The 19,284-nt window shown below is 36.9% G+C and overlaps 1 protein-coding gene across 4 annotated transcripts in view; it reads left to right on the plus strand.

Moving 5' to 3' along the window:
• LOC131428313 (serine proteinase stubble) overlaps positions 1-19,284 on the plus strand; it is a 127,194-nt gene that overhangs the window by 40,642 nt on the left and 67,268 nt on the right. For all 4 annotated transcript variants that reach the window (XM_058592174.1, XM_058592176.1, XM_058592178.1 and 1 more), the window contains exon 3: positions 18,082-18,241. In XM_058592174.1, the coding sequence (XP_058448157.1) occupies positions 18,082-18,241 (160 nt within the window). The remainder of the gene's footprint in view (positions 1-18,081; positions 18,242-19,284) is intronic.

The following is a 19,284-nucleotide window of genomic DNA, read 5'->3' on the forward strand; positions in this document are numbered from 1 at the left end:
AACGAGAATAAGTGACCGTTTGTTGCTTCAGAGAGGATCCCCACAGGTTGGCAACCTTTGATTCTCAGAAATGTCATCGAGAGAAATTCGCTCTCGCACTGGTGTCTATTCTATGTTAATTGAACCATGTCGGTTTTTTTGTTGCTGCGATGATATCCGTTTCTCTTTTATGGCACTAATTGAATCGTGTGAAGAGTTGCAAATGAGCGTTCTTCGATACGATAAATGCCATCCTTGCACTAAAGTACAAATGTAATAATAGCACTCAGGTTTGCGCACGATTTTGAAACACGATGTTCAAACTTGTACACTGCGCTTATGTACAAACTTGAGTACAATCCGGCGTGTACAAGCTTAAACATGAGAGTCGTTGTTCAAATGAGTGCAAAAACTTTCGTGCGCATTGTGCACATGAAGACTGGAAAAAGATCACCAACCAGGAAAACTTTACAATAATACAGCAAAATCTGGTTTATCCGGTTTGAAAATTCAAATGTTTTTTTCAGTTTTTGCATTCAAAAATACTTAACCGGGTTTTCCAAACTAAGTTCACTTATCCGATTTCTTCTTTCAGCCGTTCAAATATTATATGAAATGGTTCTATAAACGCATTTTGTGCGCCGTGTTGTGCCTTCATTTTTCCAGAAATGTTGGCTTTAACTAATGTTTCAAATGCTATGTTTTCGAATAGGTAAAAAGCGAGGCCTCGGCGAACGACGTTATAAATTTAAAAAAATAGCGAGTCTCTTCTAAAGTAAAATTCAAATTTTCAATTCGAATAATTTCAATCATTTTCTGTATTGAAATATTGTGGTTTTGAACAATGACGTAAAAACACTGTGTTCCCTAAACAGTTATTTGTTTATTACTCCGGGTATGCTTTCATACTTTCGGTATTCGAAAATCCTGTTAAACTTCAAACATATTTCATATTAAATTCTTGCGAATATTTCTGTGGAAGACTGCGGTATAGCTTATTTGTTTTTCTGATTTACTGTTTGGAAAATAATTTCATACATTAATGATGTATACCGATTAAATAAATTAATATAGTTATAGACATTTCTATGATCATTAAACCACTTAATTACGCAAGAACATGTCTTTTATTAGAGTATGTTCTTGAAACATAAACGAATATAATCTACGGATTTTGACAGCAATCGAAATGTTATTCTAACTACAAACAAAAAATATCAAAAGTATAACTTTTTTCAGTTTTAATAATTCAAAACATTACTTTAGTGTTTGCAAAATAAAAGATGTAGCCGTATTTAGTCCATTTAAGATCTTATATGATGTCAGTTTATCGATAAGCACAATTAATTTCAAACTAATTAATAAGCATTTCTCAGGATCAAGTACACAATTTAAGGCCATCGCCCCAGTACCATGCGCGCGGGTGGTTGCTTTGGGATATTTTCGTTGGAAAACTTGAATCCGAATTTTTAAGCCACTTTTGCCCTGTAGATAGATAAAAGTAATTCAAAGGTCTGTATGTTTTTGGTTTTGGCAAATTTTTAAAGATTTCCATCTAAAATTTCCTAAAAACACCCGCACGCATGGTACTTGGACGATGACCTGAAGTAGTACTTTTATGCCAATGTCTTCATTTTACCCATCAATCTATCATATTTTCTATTTATTCGGAAAGTTCAAAGGGAAATCCGGTTCGAAAAATTGAATTACGAATTTCAAATATTATGCATTTCACATGTAGCGCATACAACGACCATTATAGATTTTCATGGAAGAAGAGCTATTGTTCATGATTCGAATCATTTTGAATATAAAACTATGAAAAATTGTCATGATTTCATGAGAGGAAAGGAGAATTGGTTTCATAATGTTTTAATCATGACAACGATTACGGATTTGTTTCTGTATGAAAATCGGTGCTTCGGTCAGTGAACAGTTTTACCTAATCTGGCTCATCTCATCCCGTTACTCTAGAACCGAAAATCGGAACCGGAATAAAATGTAATAGAAAGCTTTGGGAATGTAAAGTCTATTATTTGGATCTGTGCTGGTAGCTGTTATTGTGTTACATCACTGTTCAAGCCAAAATGTTGTGGTGCTCGCTTAACGAAGTATCTAAAGTCTGTTTCAAAGTATTAGTCATCTGACTGAAAGTGAGTATAGTTTCACATTACTTCTAGAAAAACGCCACATTAAAACCGGATTCAAAGACGGCTGATGTATCAAGTATAGATATTTCTCTAGAAAATTGGAATCTCATTGTTTACCAGCAATACAAACTTTTTTCGATCCACTGATTTCTCACACGAAGCAACATAAACTGAATGTCCTGGTTGACTGAGTTCGAAACTGGAAGTGGAAATGTTACCACCGCTTCCCAGTAAGATAGGTTGCATAACACCGAAGCTAGCGGAATAGATGCGTTCATGAGTCAGTAACACCGGTGCCGTTACAGCTACTACCGATGATGAGGCGCTAGAACTGTTAACAGTGGTTGTAGCGAGCGGTCGTCATGGGCTCAAAAAGCGCATGCTGGAAGTCATTAAATCTTCTGTCTACTAGGGTAATAGGAACAAAACAAAACACGGTGAGAATTTGCGATATATCACATATCGTAAATCAACTTACGAATCTCTATGGCCAACTTGGCATTTGCTTCCGTTTGTGAAGGTTACTTCGCGATCGCATGTATTTGCTGTTTATACAGCATCAGGGTTCGAGCAGGTCAACGCGATCAACGTTCCAGTTGAATGCGTTAGAGCATCTCCAGTCTCTCTTGAGACCTAAACAAAAATGATACGAAACAAATAAACGGTTCAAAATTCGTATTTCCGGATTCGACGATCTTTTAAAAATTCACTACCAACAAATGGAACCTAAATACCTTTCATTTAAATCTTAGATAGTGAGAATCGGTTCCGCCAACTCCTGGTAATCGATGTGGGTTCTATTATGGAGTTCTAAATCACTGCGTTTGAAAATGGGGAACCCGAATTGTTTTCCATAAAATCAATCCTTATTACATCTTTATTTAGGAAACCACATTCTTGAAGCAGAAGTTTATAATAGTCATTTCAAAACCAGAATTCGCAATGAAGTTCGGTACAGTAACGCCTTCTTGGAACTTTTAAAGTTTTGAAAAAAATGATTTTTTTGCAATTTCCGAACCGAACTTCGGATTTCGGATGGGGAAAAACAAACAAACGACATTATTGCGAATCTTAAGATACTTGAAATATAATTGCGCCATTCTACTTGAGTTCTTAAGCAGAACTATAAGAAACACAAACTTAAAGCTTCCACCCGAGCTCAATCGTGATTGCACCTGAGGTTAACTAATCGCAACGTATATAAGTGACGGTTATAGGATCTAGCAATGAACTTCCCCCGTCAAACAACACTCACGTTCTTCCGAAGATACACTCATTTGCTAATTCACAAACAATGCAATTTCACACAAACTAATCTCCCGGGCAGCACAATTAAGGCAGTTGATTCCGATGGTTGCAATGGAACGAATTGAACGATTACTCCTTCACAAGGAAGGATTTTGTTGCCAACAGCATCCTCTAGACAGCCCCTTCTCTACTGCCTTGCTTGTTTGCCACTTGATGAGCCCTTTTCGTGCTGATCGGTTGCATGCTTAACAATTAAGAATTCACTTAGTCAGTCGATCAATCTCCAAAGACCGGAAAGCACGTGAATACCATTACTGATGACGGAAAAACGTCAAGTTTGTTGGACAAGAATTGATGTGCCCACATTTAGTGAATCAACATAAAGGAACTCGGGAAGATGTGGATAACAAACATAGACCGAAGTAATAACAAATTTATTACTTCAATAAATAATCATTCCTTAGAAGCTCAATAACAGAATATTTTAAATTTACTTCAACATAATTTTTTGAAAGCTAGATCAATAAAGCCTTTCCATGAATATTCATGTTGTAGCGCCCGGGTTGGCGGTTCAATGCAAGAGTCGCTGGTCTTACGAGCCAATTGTCGTATGTTCAAGCCCCGACCAGGAAGTATTCCTAGTGTCAGTAGGATCAAAGTACTAGTCATGCAATGGTTCGGCTGCGAAGTCCGTTGAAACAGAAAGGCCATTGCTACAAAATGGAATGTGATGCCAAGACTTTACTTTGCTTTTTGCGGGTAAGAATATAATCACAATCAGGAAGTTGATTTTTGGCACTTTCGGTGTCAAGTCCGTTCCAAGAAAAAAAAAAAACAATAACCGATTTTTATCTGGCTAGTGGTGTATTAATACTTTTCTCATAAGCGTATATGAAAAGAGGAAAAACGATAATTTTTTTGAAAAATTGAATATCAACCTAAATAATCGTCTAAATTTGAAATTTCGAAGCTTAGATATCGATAAGTTCGAAAAATCCGACCTCCTTTATCAAGACAAAGAACTGGCCCTCACCATTATCAGACAACAACTTGATTGAAAATGTATGATGTGCTCAATGATTGAAAATTACAGAGGTGTTTTTTCGCCCAGAAAATATGTCTACTTTAATGTGTTTTTCAAACTTTGATAATTTGATTCCATTCGATCATTTTACTTGCCAAAAATTATTACGTTACGAAGTTTTGTGAAGCCCATCTGAGTCAACGTTTAAGTAAAGTTTTTGTTTGTTCCAATTATAGAGGTTTTAAACTAAAGGTCATTCGCCTATTCGGGTTAGAAACTGCGGGTTTGGGAATCGAACCTAGATGGGCTGCGTGAAAGGCATTGGCTTACCCATCACGCTATATCCGTCCCCAATATGGAAAAATATTCCATATGACGAAGCGTTCCACTCGAAATTATCGTGAGGTGGGAAGCGTTACGTTCAGTTAAAGCTAGAAAGTCATATGAGTTATTTTGTGGGTATAATGAATGTTAAAAACTGTTAAAAGAGTTAGATTCTTGCGGCAAACGAGTTACGATGCATTACTTTTAAAGAAATTATACGTGTTACAAAACGTTACATGCGTTACGTTTTTTTAGTTATAGGCATTACGAAGCGTTACATGTGTTAATTTTGTTGTAAATTATAGGCGTTACGAAGCATTACATGCGTTACTTCTTTGGTAAGTTATATGCGTTTCAAAGCGTTTCATGCGTTACTTTTTCTGTAAGTTATAGGCGTTACGAAGCGTTACATGACTTACTTTTGAATCAGTTTTAGGCGTTACGAAGCGTTACATGCGTTACTTTTTTTAGGGTTATAGGCATTACCAAGCGTTACATGCGTCACTTTTTAGTAAGTTGCAGGCATTACGAAGCGTTACATGTGTTATCTTTTTGTGAATAATAGGCGATACAAAGCGTTATATGTTTTATATTTTTGTAAATTATAAGCATTGCGAAGCGTTACATGCGTCACATTTATGTGAATCGATGGCGTTACGAACCGTTACATGCGTTATATTTTAGTAAGTTTAGGCATTACATGCGTTACTTTTTTGTTAGCTATAGACGTTACGAAGCGTTACATGTGTTACGTTTTGTTAGTTATAGACGTTACGAAACGTTACATGCATTACTTTTTTGTATGTAATAGGCATTACGAATCATTACAAACATTACTTTTTTGTATGTTATAGGCGTTACAAAGCGTTACATGCGTTATTCTCTAGTGAGTTGTAGGCGTTACGAAGTGTTACCTGTGTTACTCTTTTGTAAATTATAGGCGTTTCGAAGCGTTACATGCGTTACTTATTTTGTAAGTTATAGGCGTTACGAAATGTTACATGCGTTACTTTTAAGTAAATTATATACGTTACGATGCGATACATGTGTTACGTTTTCATAAGTTACAGACGTTACGAAGCGTTACATGTGTTACATTTTTGTGAGTTATAGACGTTACGAAGCGTTACATGCGTAACTTTTTTTTACGTTTCATGTGTTAATTTTTAGTACGTTATAGGCGTTACGAAGCTTTGAATGTTTTCTTTTTTTTCAGCTAAGGGCGTTACGAAGCGTTACATGCATTATTTTTTGGAAGTTATAGGCGTTATAACCGTACAGTATGTTACAAGCGTTACTCATTTGTAAGTTACAAGCGTTACATGTGGAACTTTTTATAAGTTTTGAGCGTTACGAAGCATTACTCGCGTTACTTTTTAGTAAGTTACAGATGTTACGAAGCGTTACATGTATTACATTTTCATGAACCATAAGCGTTACGAAGCGTTATATGCGTTACTTTTATGTGAGTTATAAGCATTATGAAGCGTTACATGCGTTACATTTTTGTGAATAATAGGCGTTACAAGGCGTTACATGGGTTACTTTTTTTAATTACATACGTTACGAGCCGTTACATGCGTTACTTTTTTAAAGTTATAGGCATTACGAAGCGTTACATGCGTTATTTTTCCGTGGGCGTTACAATGCGCTACTTTTTTGTGAGTTATGACGTTACGAGTTACAAGTGTTACTCATTTGTAAGTTACATGCGTTACTTTTCGTAACTTTTAAGCGTTACCAAACGTAACATGCTTTACTTTTAAGTGAGCTATAGGCGTTACGAAGCGTCACATGCGTTACTTTTTATGAGTTATAGACGTTACGAAGCATAGTAAATTGAAGTCGTCACGAAGCGTTTCCTTTTGTACACAGAAAGAAATTATGAATTTTACAGGTGACATAATTCTACAAACGATACAATTCATAATCACTTAACTTCTCAAATGACGCCATATTTCATTCGTACAGAAATTTACTGGTTCCGAGAGTAATTTGCATTCGGCTAGCAAGTGAGACTGTATGAATTTATATGCACGATTTACCAGCCAAGCAGATATGTGCTTCTGTGACTCAGTCGACTAACTGATGTGTTTTGTGGTCTAATGTTTTTCGGTTCAAGTCGCGTTGTTGCTGTGAATCTTTTGATTTTTATTTCATTCGTTTTAAAGCCATGTAATTTTCGAATCACACAATTTTTCATGTTCTTGAATATAAATTTGTGTAAAATATGACGCTCCATTTATGTGCATCTGACAAGATGTAAAATCCCAAGAATTTTTCGAACTGTGTATGTTACAGTTGTTAAGAAGCGTTAGTTTTTGTAAGTTACAGGCGTTACGAAACGTGCCTTATGTTCGGAGTTGGGTATCGAACCCAGGTGGGCTGCGTGAAGGGCATCGACTAACCCATCACGCTATACCCGTCCCGAAATGTAGTCTGAAAAACAAGTTCAGAAAAATTTGCTCTGCAATCTTTCTTAAAACTTCAATAACTTTATAATAGGATTGATATACAGTGAAAACTTGTTTTAGGGAATCAAATTTTGTATTTGGAATAGTCAGAAATAATTTTCAATTAAATGATCCACTGAAAAACATGGATCGACATTTGAAATTCTTCGATTTCAGTAATTTACTTTACTATAGTGCGCCTTTTCAAAAGTAGCCATACGGAAGAATGGGCAGAACTTAATCGTAAATTTCTCGACTTGTATTAACCGCAGGAACATAATTCGTTCACTATTTCATCAAAAATATGATCAGTAATTTAGGACAATATTTTGAACAGTGTGAGATAACCACAAACAACTCAAAAATTAAATGTTCTCAAAATTTGAAAACAACGCGGAAAATTCTTTACTTTCGCTTGGGTTTTTCGCGCAAGGACGATGATTTTGAGGTAGTCAGGCACATATCTTCAACTGAACGTTATAAAAGGGGTACCATGGTCGAAAATCGATCATTTCGTCTTGTGCGTTGGATAGAAGCAGACGTCAGGGCGAGAAGACGCATTCAAGCAGCGGCATCGGAAAGCGCACCTTCTGCGTGGTTGAAAAAAGAAACATACAAGTCGTAATTCTCATTTGCCTTTCGGTCGTCAAGGCGAGAAGACGCATTGAACCAGTTTCGCATCATTTGGCACTGCGAGCGGATGTGTTGCGGTTTGTTATCAAAGCTAGTCTCAATTCAAGCAAGAGCGATTGCATCAGACAGCAGAGCTGCTGGTCGTTTGCATTGAAGAGAAAGAATACGAAAAGTGGACAACATTATATAAAATCAGCCGTTCTTATGGCTCTAAATGTTATCTAAAGAACTATTAAGATTACTTCTTTGCAAATCGAAGGTGGAAATCAATAGTTTAGTGAAAATCTAAAATATTTAGATTTGCTTTGTGCACTTTTCGCTGTGCGAAAATCGTTCGAGAAAAATGTTCCGAACTGTGCTAAATATCGTATAGAATTCCACAATTTGGTCCTTCTAAAAGGCAGAAATGAATCCTGTACAGCATCTTGATAGTTTCTTTTAATGAAATATGCAAATCCGAAATGAGATAATCGACGTGAAAAATCGTTTAAAATTCTAGTAGTGAAACGGGGGAAAGTTTCACAATTCACATAATCGATCAACTATCGATTTGGAATTCTATGTAATTCACTACGATATTTAGCACAGTTCGGAACAATTCGAATTCGAAAGTATAAAGAAATCGTGTCAGTTTTATTCGTATTTACGACATCCAGTTATGTCTCTGACATTACACACCCGTTCCTTTTTCTTTCTCAAATTGAAAGACTACTGCGAAGAACGAGATCAAAAAACTTCAATCGGCTTCGTGAGGCTAATTACGGATTTGTTTCGTCTGCACACACCATAATAATGAACTCCCATAAAATTTCTTCTCTTTTTCTATGAAATTATTGGAATTCTTCAATCATCACTGCATTACTTTTACTTTTAAATTAATTTATCTGCAGTATATTGAAAATTTTTATTAGAACAAAACATTTTACTTATCAGGGTTATTTACCGTTGAAGAGGCTGGGAGGTTGATAGTACCTATTATCTTACTCCGGACAGGACCAGCCTTTCCATTCAACAAAATATTTTCTCATAATGTGGTCTCTTACCTATTTCCATATAGTTTCTGATTTTTTTTTTGCTTTTTCTTCCTCCATGTTATTGCTTGTCTTTAAAGCTTATAAATAGAATGATAAAAATCAACTATCGTGAAGATCCGTTAATACTACACTTGTAATAACATAGATCGGTACATTAAATAAATAGTGTTTGTTTAATCACCTTTAACTGTTTAATCACCTAACGTCGATAGATTTGCAGTAAATAAATAAATAATTTTCTTTCGGTAGTCGGCTGCCCAGATCAACCAATATAACTTTTCGCGATAAATAATGTAGTGAAAATAGTAAACAATGAAGACGCAAGTGAAATTTGTTGATCTGTTTTTTTTTGTGATTTAAAATGATTTGATATCTTATATCGAATAATTATAATACGTACATTATCTGTTCAAAAGAGCTTTCTGATTCAATATATCATTACAATTAATCAACTATTTTGTTTAAATTCTAGTAACTCGTTTGTATTTTAGCAGGCAATTTAATCTAAAAATAAAATTAGAATAGTATTTATTTGTTGCGCGACAGCATTTGAAATTTTCTTTCAGATTCCACGAGTCAAAACTGTGAATCAAGACTTTCTGTGATTTCAGTATCGGATATTGTTGAAACGTTCTCTCGGGAAGTCCGTTAGTTTTGTGGTGCATGCGAGCATATTGAAAGCGAAACTTACTTAATTTCGCGCGAATACTACGATCACCGAAAATTAGCCTAACAAGTATCCTTCTCCCGTGACACTTGCGGAGTGCGCTATGCTTCTGAGTTTCGGGTCGGCTAGAAATTCTCCATTTGATTCCCATTGGTTCCCACCGGTTCTGATGATCTTTAAGATTTCATAAAGCTATCTAATAAACTAAAAATGAATTTTTTTGAATAAAAATATTTTAAAATAAGTTCAGTTCTCGTTCCTTTGACGACTAACCACTGGTCACTCTTTGGGAAGGGGTTAAAGTTTTAGTAATTAAGTGTAACGTAATTTGAGCAGGACATCTTACTAACGTAGTACTAAAGCAAATCTAACTTAAAAATTTAGCATCCGTAACAGGATCCCTTATTTGCTTCACCGATTGGACGTTCCGAGCGAACGCTGCAACAATTCCAGTTTGTCTCGTTTTGTCTGACTGGAGTTCACCGATATCGTTCTGGTGAAGAGACCTGACGAAGACATCAATGCTCTAGCTAGCAAGAAGCAGTCCCCTGCTCGCGTGATCACCAATAACCAGCCGGAAACCCCGTCGGTAGACGTATGTTTTCATGCTGTGATAAGCGGCCATCAGACAGGCAGGTTTGCCATTATTTGTAATTAGAAAAATGGTTTCAACACGAACATCTACAATTGTTTGCGGCAGTGATACCGACACAGGTCAGACAAATAATATTCAATGCATCGAGAGCAGGTTCGGATGCGACTGAAGAAGACTGTGTCAGGGCGGCTAGATGAGGATAAACAAGTAGCAATTATGGTTGATTTATTATCTTCTTGTGGCAATTATTCCGGTGAAGAATGATCCGGCCGGGTGAAGTGATTGACTGATTTGATCACACCAAGATGCATTCTAGGATCGGATGCTTCTTCACAAAGCATTACGGTGCGAAGCAGCGAGAACAAGCCGTACCATTCCGGTTGAAACTCGAGAGACGATCAGTGAACCTGTTTCATTGGAAGAAGCTGCCACGACTACGAACAGCGCTGAAGCTGCGCCCGCAGAGAAAGGTTTCCTGTTGAAAGGGGGTAAAAGAAAGAGTAGCCAGAAGGTGCGAGATTCGGAGCATTTAACTGGTTTCCAACGAGGAATGCAATAATAAATCATCCTCGAAATGGGTCAAATTTGTCAGTGGCTTCTGACGCAAGGCTTCTTCTCCGATTGCAAGAGTAAGCTCTACTTCAGAAATTAATTAATAATCGATAAATGATAGTGCATTTTTGTTCGATGGGTGGAAAATTTACATCAATTTATCATTGCCATCAGATCGTGCATGAGTTTAGTTTTTTACATTGATTTGATGATCGGCCTTCAGTAACTCTGTTTCCCTTTTTAGTTATCATAAATAGCTCTTACTGTTAGTAGCTTTTCGAAATCTAATATAAACTGAAAATCTAATATCCAACGAAATAAGTTGATTTCTATACACATAAAAAAAAGTATAGTATGATTCAGTAAACGAGTTATGAACCTACAATAAAACCTATTTCAGAAAAAGTTCATTCGTTCGTAATTTGTCAGTATCACTGACGCTTAGCCTTAATCCTTGGTCAGCAATAAACCAATTTCCTTTCAACCATCCACGTGTAATTTTGTTACGTTCCCAACAGTGTATCCAATTATGCGAACTGTTGCCGAAGAGGCTTTCAACACCTTTCGGGTTCTCTGAGATTGTCTTTTCACATTGCTAGAGACATAAACAACGTACGATCACTTGTTCTAGAGTGGTGAGATTGCTCCTCCAGCACAAAGCAGAACTCAAAAACTGCAATGCTTCAACCTGGAATAGTTCTACGGGTTTCTTTTCGACCTGTCATCGGCGAGATCTCCTGCTGAGACTAGTTTCGCACTGGTTCTAGAAATAACTGTCGTACTTCAGTGGGATTCTTTCCGTTTCTAGCTGTACTCAGAGCAAGATCAAGATCGCGCTGTCAAAGAAAACAAATTTGCGAGAGGAAATTATTCAACTGTGTGGACTGAATCAGACGCGCAGTTCCGGTGTCAAAAAGTTTGAAGTGATGTGTAGTGCAAATTTATGGTAACTAGATAGGAAATAATATGAAAAGCAGCGGAGATCTTGAGCCCCGGATTTTTTTTTTTGTAACTTCTACTTACCGGCGAAGCGTATCGCAGTAAAACGGCCACGACTTTTTGGCGTTCATTCAACCCGTAGTTGCGGATGATGCCGCGTGGGAAATTCATGCTTCGCAAAACTCTGCTCGGCCGCGTATTTTTTTTTTCGGCTACCTTGAATTTGTCTGATGAGCAAAGTTGTCTGCAAATAAAGACGAGATGGATTAGTTGAATCAAAAATGAAGTTTTTTTAGCGCCAAATAAGTTTCTAAACTTTTTGACGCATTTTGTCATAAATATCTGAATGTTTGTCCTTGGCCGTAATTGTGTTATGATACGAAAATGTTTCTGCGATTAGACATGCCAGTTAAAAATTGTTTTCAAGGAAACGCTGTGAGACTTTATCATCAACTACTCTTTTCATTACTAATAATTCGATAAAATACTGACTGCAGCAATCCAATTATCGACCGATCGTTTGTTATTCTTTATCATGTCTGATTGAGTTCCGACTAGGAAACAGACTGCATTTAACTCGGTGCTGAGTAGAAAATCGTGATGCACTCCAATCTTTCGATAATTGAAAAAGACAATTAGTGGCTACGGCATTTCAATTAAGACCTGGGTTGGCGGTTCAATGCATAGGGCACTGGTCTTACAAGCCAGTTATCGTATGTTCGAGTCCCGACCTGGAAGGATTCTTAGTGTCAATAGGATCGTAGTACCTAGCCATGCAATGATTCTACACGTTATGAACGGACTGCGATATCTTTTTAAACAGAAAAACCAAATTGTACAAAAGGAATGTAATGCCAGGACTTGGCTTTGCATTCCAAGCTACTCGCCTTATGTCCTGAATTATTCACCAGTTCAGATTGACTAAATAAGGTAAGAATTGATCTCAAACTAACAAATTCTTTCTGGTCGATTTCGCTTGAAATGAGGTTCATATTTATAAGGAATAAGCGTCACTTCATATCGTTCATCTTTAACGCATACTTTATGATAAAACAGAACCGGAATTTTCATTTTAAAATTCCCGCGCTTGTCCAATCGATAAACTTTTATTCTCTCAACGTTGGCAACACTTTTATATACATTCTGTCAAATTTTGACGCATATCGTACGATTAGTTTTTGTTTTGCGTCTATACAAAGAAGTTGAAATATTTTCGTGTGGCGATTTTTATAATGGACTAGCTGACACGTCGAACTTCGTCTCGCCCGATTTTTTTTTTTTTTGAATTTATGTTCTCGGACAGTAGAATTGTAAAACTATCTTTCCATTACTTTACTGATTACTTGGCAGCGATGTAATGTAATTTTGTAACGCAAAAATTAAGCGAATGCACCATATCATCTTTTAAATCAGTGCATCGAATAGCGATTGTAGATCACTCTCAAACTATGGTTTCGACATATGGAATAAAAAGAGAAGCAAAAATAACTAAGATGACTACTTTAAATTGATTCCACAAATTTAAAAAAGCTGCCCTCGCGACTTGTAGTTCGTCACTTCTCGCTAGTCTGGTGATATTATTTAATCGTGTTTGATGAATGTTCGTAGCGTGACAATTTCGATTAACAATTTAGCGATAAAACTTTATTTTCACTTTTAATTTAGGACTTCTGGTCAGTCAGTAATTATTTAGTAAATTTTTAACATTTCATGTTTCGCATCGCTAAGTTCGACTCCTCTGGTAGAAGGTAAAAGTTTAAATGCGAGAAACCTTTTCCTTACTTAAGGGGGGGTAGGGTCTAAATGATGAAAAATATAATCACTTTTGCGATTTTTTTTCAGAATTATTGTTCAACAAAATAAATTCAAATGTTTTGCATCATGAAAAGCATCATTCAAACAACATTTTGTAATTTTTTCATGGAAAAATATTGAGAAATAAGTCGGTGAAGAGATATTTTTAGGGCGCTTTTTAAAAATCATGATTTGCGGTGTTCACTGTATTTCAGCACAGACTAATCAGAAGTGAACAAATCAAAGCAGCGTAGTTAGAGTAGAAGTTTTTCTAGACCCCAACGTCTCTGTTTGTTTTTTTTTTAATTTTTTTAATTTTTGGTGATTGTTCAAAGTTATAAAACCTCCCCAAAGTACCAAACAACGAAAAGCAAAACGTTGTGGTCTGGGTTTTTATATGTAGAAAGTGTTTGCAAAATTTGAAAAAAATTGGTGCAGTAGTTTTTGAATGACGATGGACACAGACTTTCAAAACCTGTTTTAGAGGAAAACGCTTTCAAAGTTTTTTGTCTATAAAATCAATGGAAAGAATTTATTACTCATTTTCAAAAAATCATATTTTTTTCTTTTTAATTTGTTATAATGAAACATTTCAAGAATATTTTGTTAAGATTTTAAGTCAATCGAAACAGAAATCTTAAGCCTGTGTGCCGAGCTTTTACTTCTTCGCAGTATAAGATGAACAAAGATGAAGGCCCATAACTTGCTGAGATTTGTTCCGATAAAGGTGATGAAGATAAGATGAGTAATTCTTGGACATACGAAAGTTCAAGTTAACATTCCTTTAAATATTGTTTCCATTAACTTTTACATGAACACTGAATTCGTTTAATAGTTTTATCAATAGTCGTCTCATTAGTCGACACCACATAATTTTGTTTAGTATCCCACCTACAATTAACGAATGGTGGAGTTCGGTACTGAGAATCTATATCAGAAAGTTTTATATGAAAATAATGTGCAATTCTTCTGTTACAGAGGAGTGAAGATGAGGAGTGATTGTATCACTCCTTGTAAGCTTATCGTTCGAGTCAATGCATAAAATCTCACAACTAATGGTTTTCAATCCACCAGAATTTATCCGACGCGAACGAACTTCAGCAAGCTAAATGCAAGACAAACCTCTTCGTTCAAAAATCGTTCTATAATGTGATTTGTTCAACTCACGCCTACAATGGCCAACATTAATCATCTAACTGATTACATTGCACACAACGCTTCTTCTGGTAAACAATATCAAAAGTTTTGAACCTGTTTACGGTATAGCTAGAACACTCATATGTGTTCCATCATTGAATCATTTGGTAAGCAATAATGTTGATACCCAATTGAGCACGTGGCTCGGAATGACGAACCACATGTATCAAATATGCATGTGCAAATTTCACACAAAACAACTCGTTGCGCGCCAAAAGATTCTTCCAACGATCTAGTATTCCTTCCATCGACGGCCAAACACTTATGCAACTCGTTATGCGCCAAACACCTATCGATGATCTAGCAATCATTGGCGACTTTTTCAGTGGAAAATTCCATTGTCCATACAAAATAACTTTATTGGTTTTTCACACTTTTCCGGTAAGTTTTCCTAATTTTTTTGATGTACGAACCCGGTGGTGGTAAAAACTGATCAAACAAAAAAAATCATCTCAATCCGTCCATCCGTTCTTACGTGATGCGATTACAAAGAATGATCTCTGCATTTTTATATATATATAGATAGATGAAAAGTTAGAGCAACGTGCATGCATCAAATTTGGTGTTGCAAATGGATTTAAGTGTTCCGTAACGTTGAAAATGTTAGAAAAGTCCTTTGGTGAATCGTGTCTAGGAAAAACACGGGAGCGAGTCATATCGCCGAAAGCCATTTCGCCGAAAGTCGTTTCGCCGAATGCCATTTCGCCGAAAGTCGTTTCGCCGAATAGGTCATTTCGCCGAAAGTCGTTTCGCCGAAATTCGTTTCGCCGAAAGGGTCATTTCGCCGAAAGGGTCATATCTCATGTATGTTATGTCTTCTGCATAACTGATGTGGCGCAGCCACATAACCGAAGCCAAGATGGTTGGGCGGCACAAAGCCGCCGAGCCGACGCCAGCTGAGTCGGCCGCCGATCCGTCGTCTTAAGCGGCGGCCTCTTGCATACAAACCTGTAACCGCCTCGTTTGCTCGGTCTACTCAAAGCTTGGTTTCTTTGCTTTAATTAGGTCCGAACGAGCGGTAGCGAGGTCGGACAGCACATGAACCAAGACGATGTGGCGTAGCCGCATTAGATAATTTTTCATTTTCACTTAACAAACGGAAAATACAACCTACATTTGCCTGGTAGATGCGCCTATGCAATTGCTTTGATGCTTAGTAGCTAATAGTCAACAAGTTTTCTTGGGAACTACAATGGTAGGTCAACAAAACGGGCGTTAACGCTATCATCTTCCGTTTGTCTTTTAAATCAATTCTAATTACGCTTTCAAGACGTTTTCAGGATTCAACGAAATGACCGTTTTGGCGAAATGGCTTTCGGCGAAATGACATTCGGCGAAATGGCATTCGGCGAAATAACCCTTTCGGTGAAATGGCTTTCGGCGAAACGGCTTTCGGCGAAATGACCCTGATCCGAAAAACACAGCCATACGAGTGGTTTAAACGCTTCAAAGGTGGTCGTACAAGCTTGGATCATGATGAGATCCCTGGCCGTCCAACAACATCTGTTACTGAAGAAAACATTAAATCGGCGAAGCAAATCGTGTTGCAAAAATCTTTCTGTACCGATTAGAGAGATTGCTGTGTTGTTGGGCATCTCTTATGGATCAGCCGAACACATTTTAACTGATGTTTTGGGTTTGAAACGCGTCGCTTTTCGGCTGGTGCCAAAAAAGCTGAATTTCATTCAAAAACAGCGTCGTGTTGATGTGGCCAAAGAGATGATTTCCAACGCAGATAGTGACCCCACATTCATCGAATGCATCATAACTGGTGATGAGGTGTGGATCTATGAATATGACGTCGAAACCGCACAACAATCGACCGAATGGCGCTTCGAAGGCGAGCCGCTGTTCTAAATTTTCATCCATTATAAAAATCGCCACACGAAAATTTTTCAACTTCTTTGTATAGACGCCAAAGAAAAACTAATCGTACGACGTGCGTCAAAATTTGACAGAATGTGTATAAAAGTGTTACCAACGTTGAGAGAATAAAAGTTTACCGATTGGACAAGCGCGGGAATTTTAAAATGAAAATTCCGGTTCTTTATGATCATGTATATTGGTGTAAGTATTTTAGAACTTAACCTATTGATATCAAATTATTGGGTGCAGTATAGTTTCTAAATTCCATAGAATTGTTTTGAACCGACCCCTCTGGCAGTTCTTCAACTGCTCGAGCTGATGAGTCCCGCACGTTGTTCCGATATTATGAAGACATAACTCAAATTCGAAACAAAGATTTATGATGTGACGAAAAATTGACTCTAGAACCTGCGGAACAAGATATAATTCAAGCAGTACTGTCCTTCATGTACACCTTGCCTACAGGAAAAGCGCTTACAGGGCACCCAGCCGGAAACTTGCATATTTTAAAGTTCTAGTAGTTCACACGGAAGCGCTAGAGTGAATAGTAACGCCCAATCTCCAAGCGAAAAGTTAAACTTGTTTGCCTCCCTGTTTCATTCATTGTTCATTGTTGAGATCTAACGGAAAAGTGCTTACACACATATCATGTCCGTTCTCTCGTTGGAGCTTGTTTTTTAAATAAAACTTTGACTTTGTTTTGAAACAAAACGTAAGTTGTTTTGAAATAAATAAAACCTACTTCAACATCGATCTTCCACACAGTTTCGGTGCTCTATTCGGTTATGGAAAACTCTCTTACCATGTGCTGTAAAACGAAGCATGGTCTAAGACTTACGGTAATTAATAGCTTATTTAATCTACCGACTACGATGAACCGTGAGCGTGGCTCTCATCTGGTTTGAAAACAAAAACAATTACCACAAAACGGACCCATCGCTGCTGCTTTGTTGCGGAGTTGATACAATGTAGGTTCAAGTTGAAGGCTGCAATCTTTTCACTGGCCCCCAACAGAAGAAAAATATCGTGAAACGGTTCGATGCCATCGCATCGGCGACCCACCATTCAATCAGCTGCTGCACTCAGACTCGGTCGGGGGCTGCGGTGGGAGAATGTTATGAATAATGCATCAGCTGTCTATCGTACGATGTCTTGCAATTGCGTGCTTTGAGAGTCTTTCTGAAAATAATGTTAAGATTTTCAAAAGTCTGATACTATAAAAAAATTGGCGAAATGTTTTCAAAGAAGTAGTATTACTTACTTGGATTACAAGTTCCTGTGAACTATTCAACAATTAGAATTCATTTTTTAAGTAACACACATCCATTAGTTTTTATATAAATTTGTACGATTTGATTCTTTAAGTTTCAGGTCGACGGCTGATTTTTGATAATTTATGGTAATCTAGTATGAGAAAGTGTTTGTTCTTATAGACATTTTTTCGATTTTCATCAACTGAATCGTAAACGTATAAACAAATATTAATTGCAAATTTTTGTATTTTAAATTACATTTTCCGTCACGCTCAGTTTCACTTTCTCACCAGGGCTAAAATATTGCTAAATTAGTATCCAAACCGTCGGTGGCTTTTTGTTTTCAACTGTGTTCTCCTTTCTCTTCCCACAGATGTCCAGTAAGCCGCGCCGAGGGACAGTCCGATGGAGCCATCAACGTTGCACCACCTCCCGTACCACCAACGCCCTACTTCTAACCTCCCTCACAGTATTTCTGAGCAATTTGCTCAGCACAGCCCACGGGAACCCGATGCATCCTTTTTCCTCGGCGTGTAAGTGTTTCGAAAAGATATTTTCCACAGGTAACTCATGAAAACTATTGTCCGTGACGTTTGATAATTTCATGCCTCCGGAAACCAGAGGCATCAGCTTGTTGTGTTTCATAGAACGAAACGAAGTGTAGTCTCTGGGACGGTTCCATTGCAGCTTTAGATAAGTACAGAAAAGAACAAGCTGTTGAAAGTTGGACAGATTGTAATTCTGGTCGCTTGGATGTCGACGAATTCGAGACCAGTCCGATATCCATGGAAAAAAAACAAACCGACCGAAACAAACTTTTGGCAATTCAGTCATGGTTCGGTAACTTGAAGCAATGCCTTTTCCATTTTCGTTCATGATCATTTAAATCACTACTGCTTCCTCTGAACGAATGTAATTAAAAAAAAACCGTAATATATTCATATTATTACTTTTATAAATGAAAAAATTGAAAAAAATTATTTTATAAAAACTTTGCATATCAAATATCGACAAGAAGACTGTTTATTTACTAATGAGTTTGGATCTGCTTCACAAATTTTACTGGTGATATTCAAACAAGACTGAAATAAGAATGTTTGTTGTAAGATATGATAACACTTCTTTCAATAGGTTTAATCTGGTATTAATTTTCAGCACCCGGACAATTGCACTGTTTTCGTTAGTTCCGCCCCATTGCTTGAGAACGTGTATTGACGCATTTTTTTAAAGAGAGCTTTTTCGTTTTTCGCTTGTTGCAGTATTAAGGAATAAGGCCACCATGGAACTTTCAAAAAATCAATTTTTTTTATTGTGAACCTAAAATTTTCCTAAAACTTTCTACAATGAGAAAAAAAATGTCTTGTGATCAAAACGAATCTCAAACAGGTTGTTTACTACAGTTTGCGAAAGCGCTTCGCGCCGCGTTTCATGCATCTGGAAAAAACTTTAAACGCATTTTTCTCGAAAAACAATTTTCAAAATCGGACGAGCTCATAGCAGCAACAAAACTTTGTCGATTGTTTCCAAATTTTGAGGAGACTTTTATAACTACATTATTCAGCAATATACCACGTAG

Source organism: Malaya genurostris, chromosome 2 (genome assembly GCF_030247185.1).
Source record: "Malaya genurostris strain Urasoe2022 chromosome 2, Malgen_1.1, whole genome shotgun sequence".
In the NCBI taxonomy this organism is placed as follows: Eukaryota; Metazoa; Arthropoda; class Insecta; order Diptera; family Culicidae; genus Malaya; species Malaya genurostris.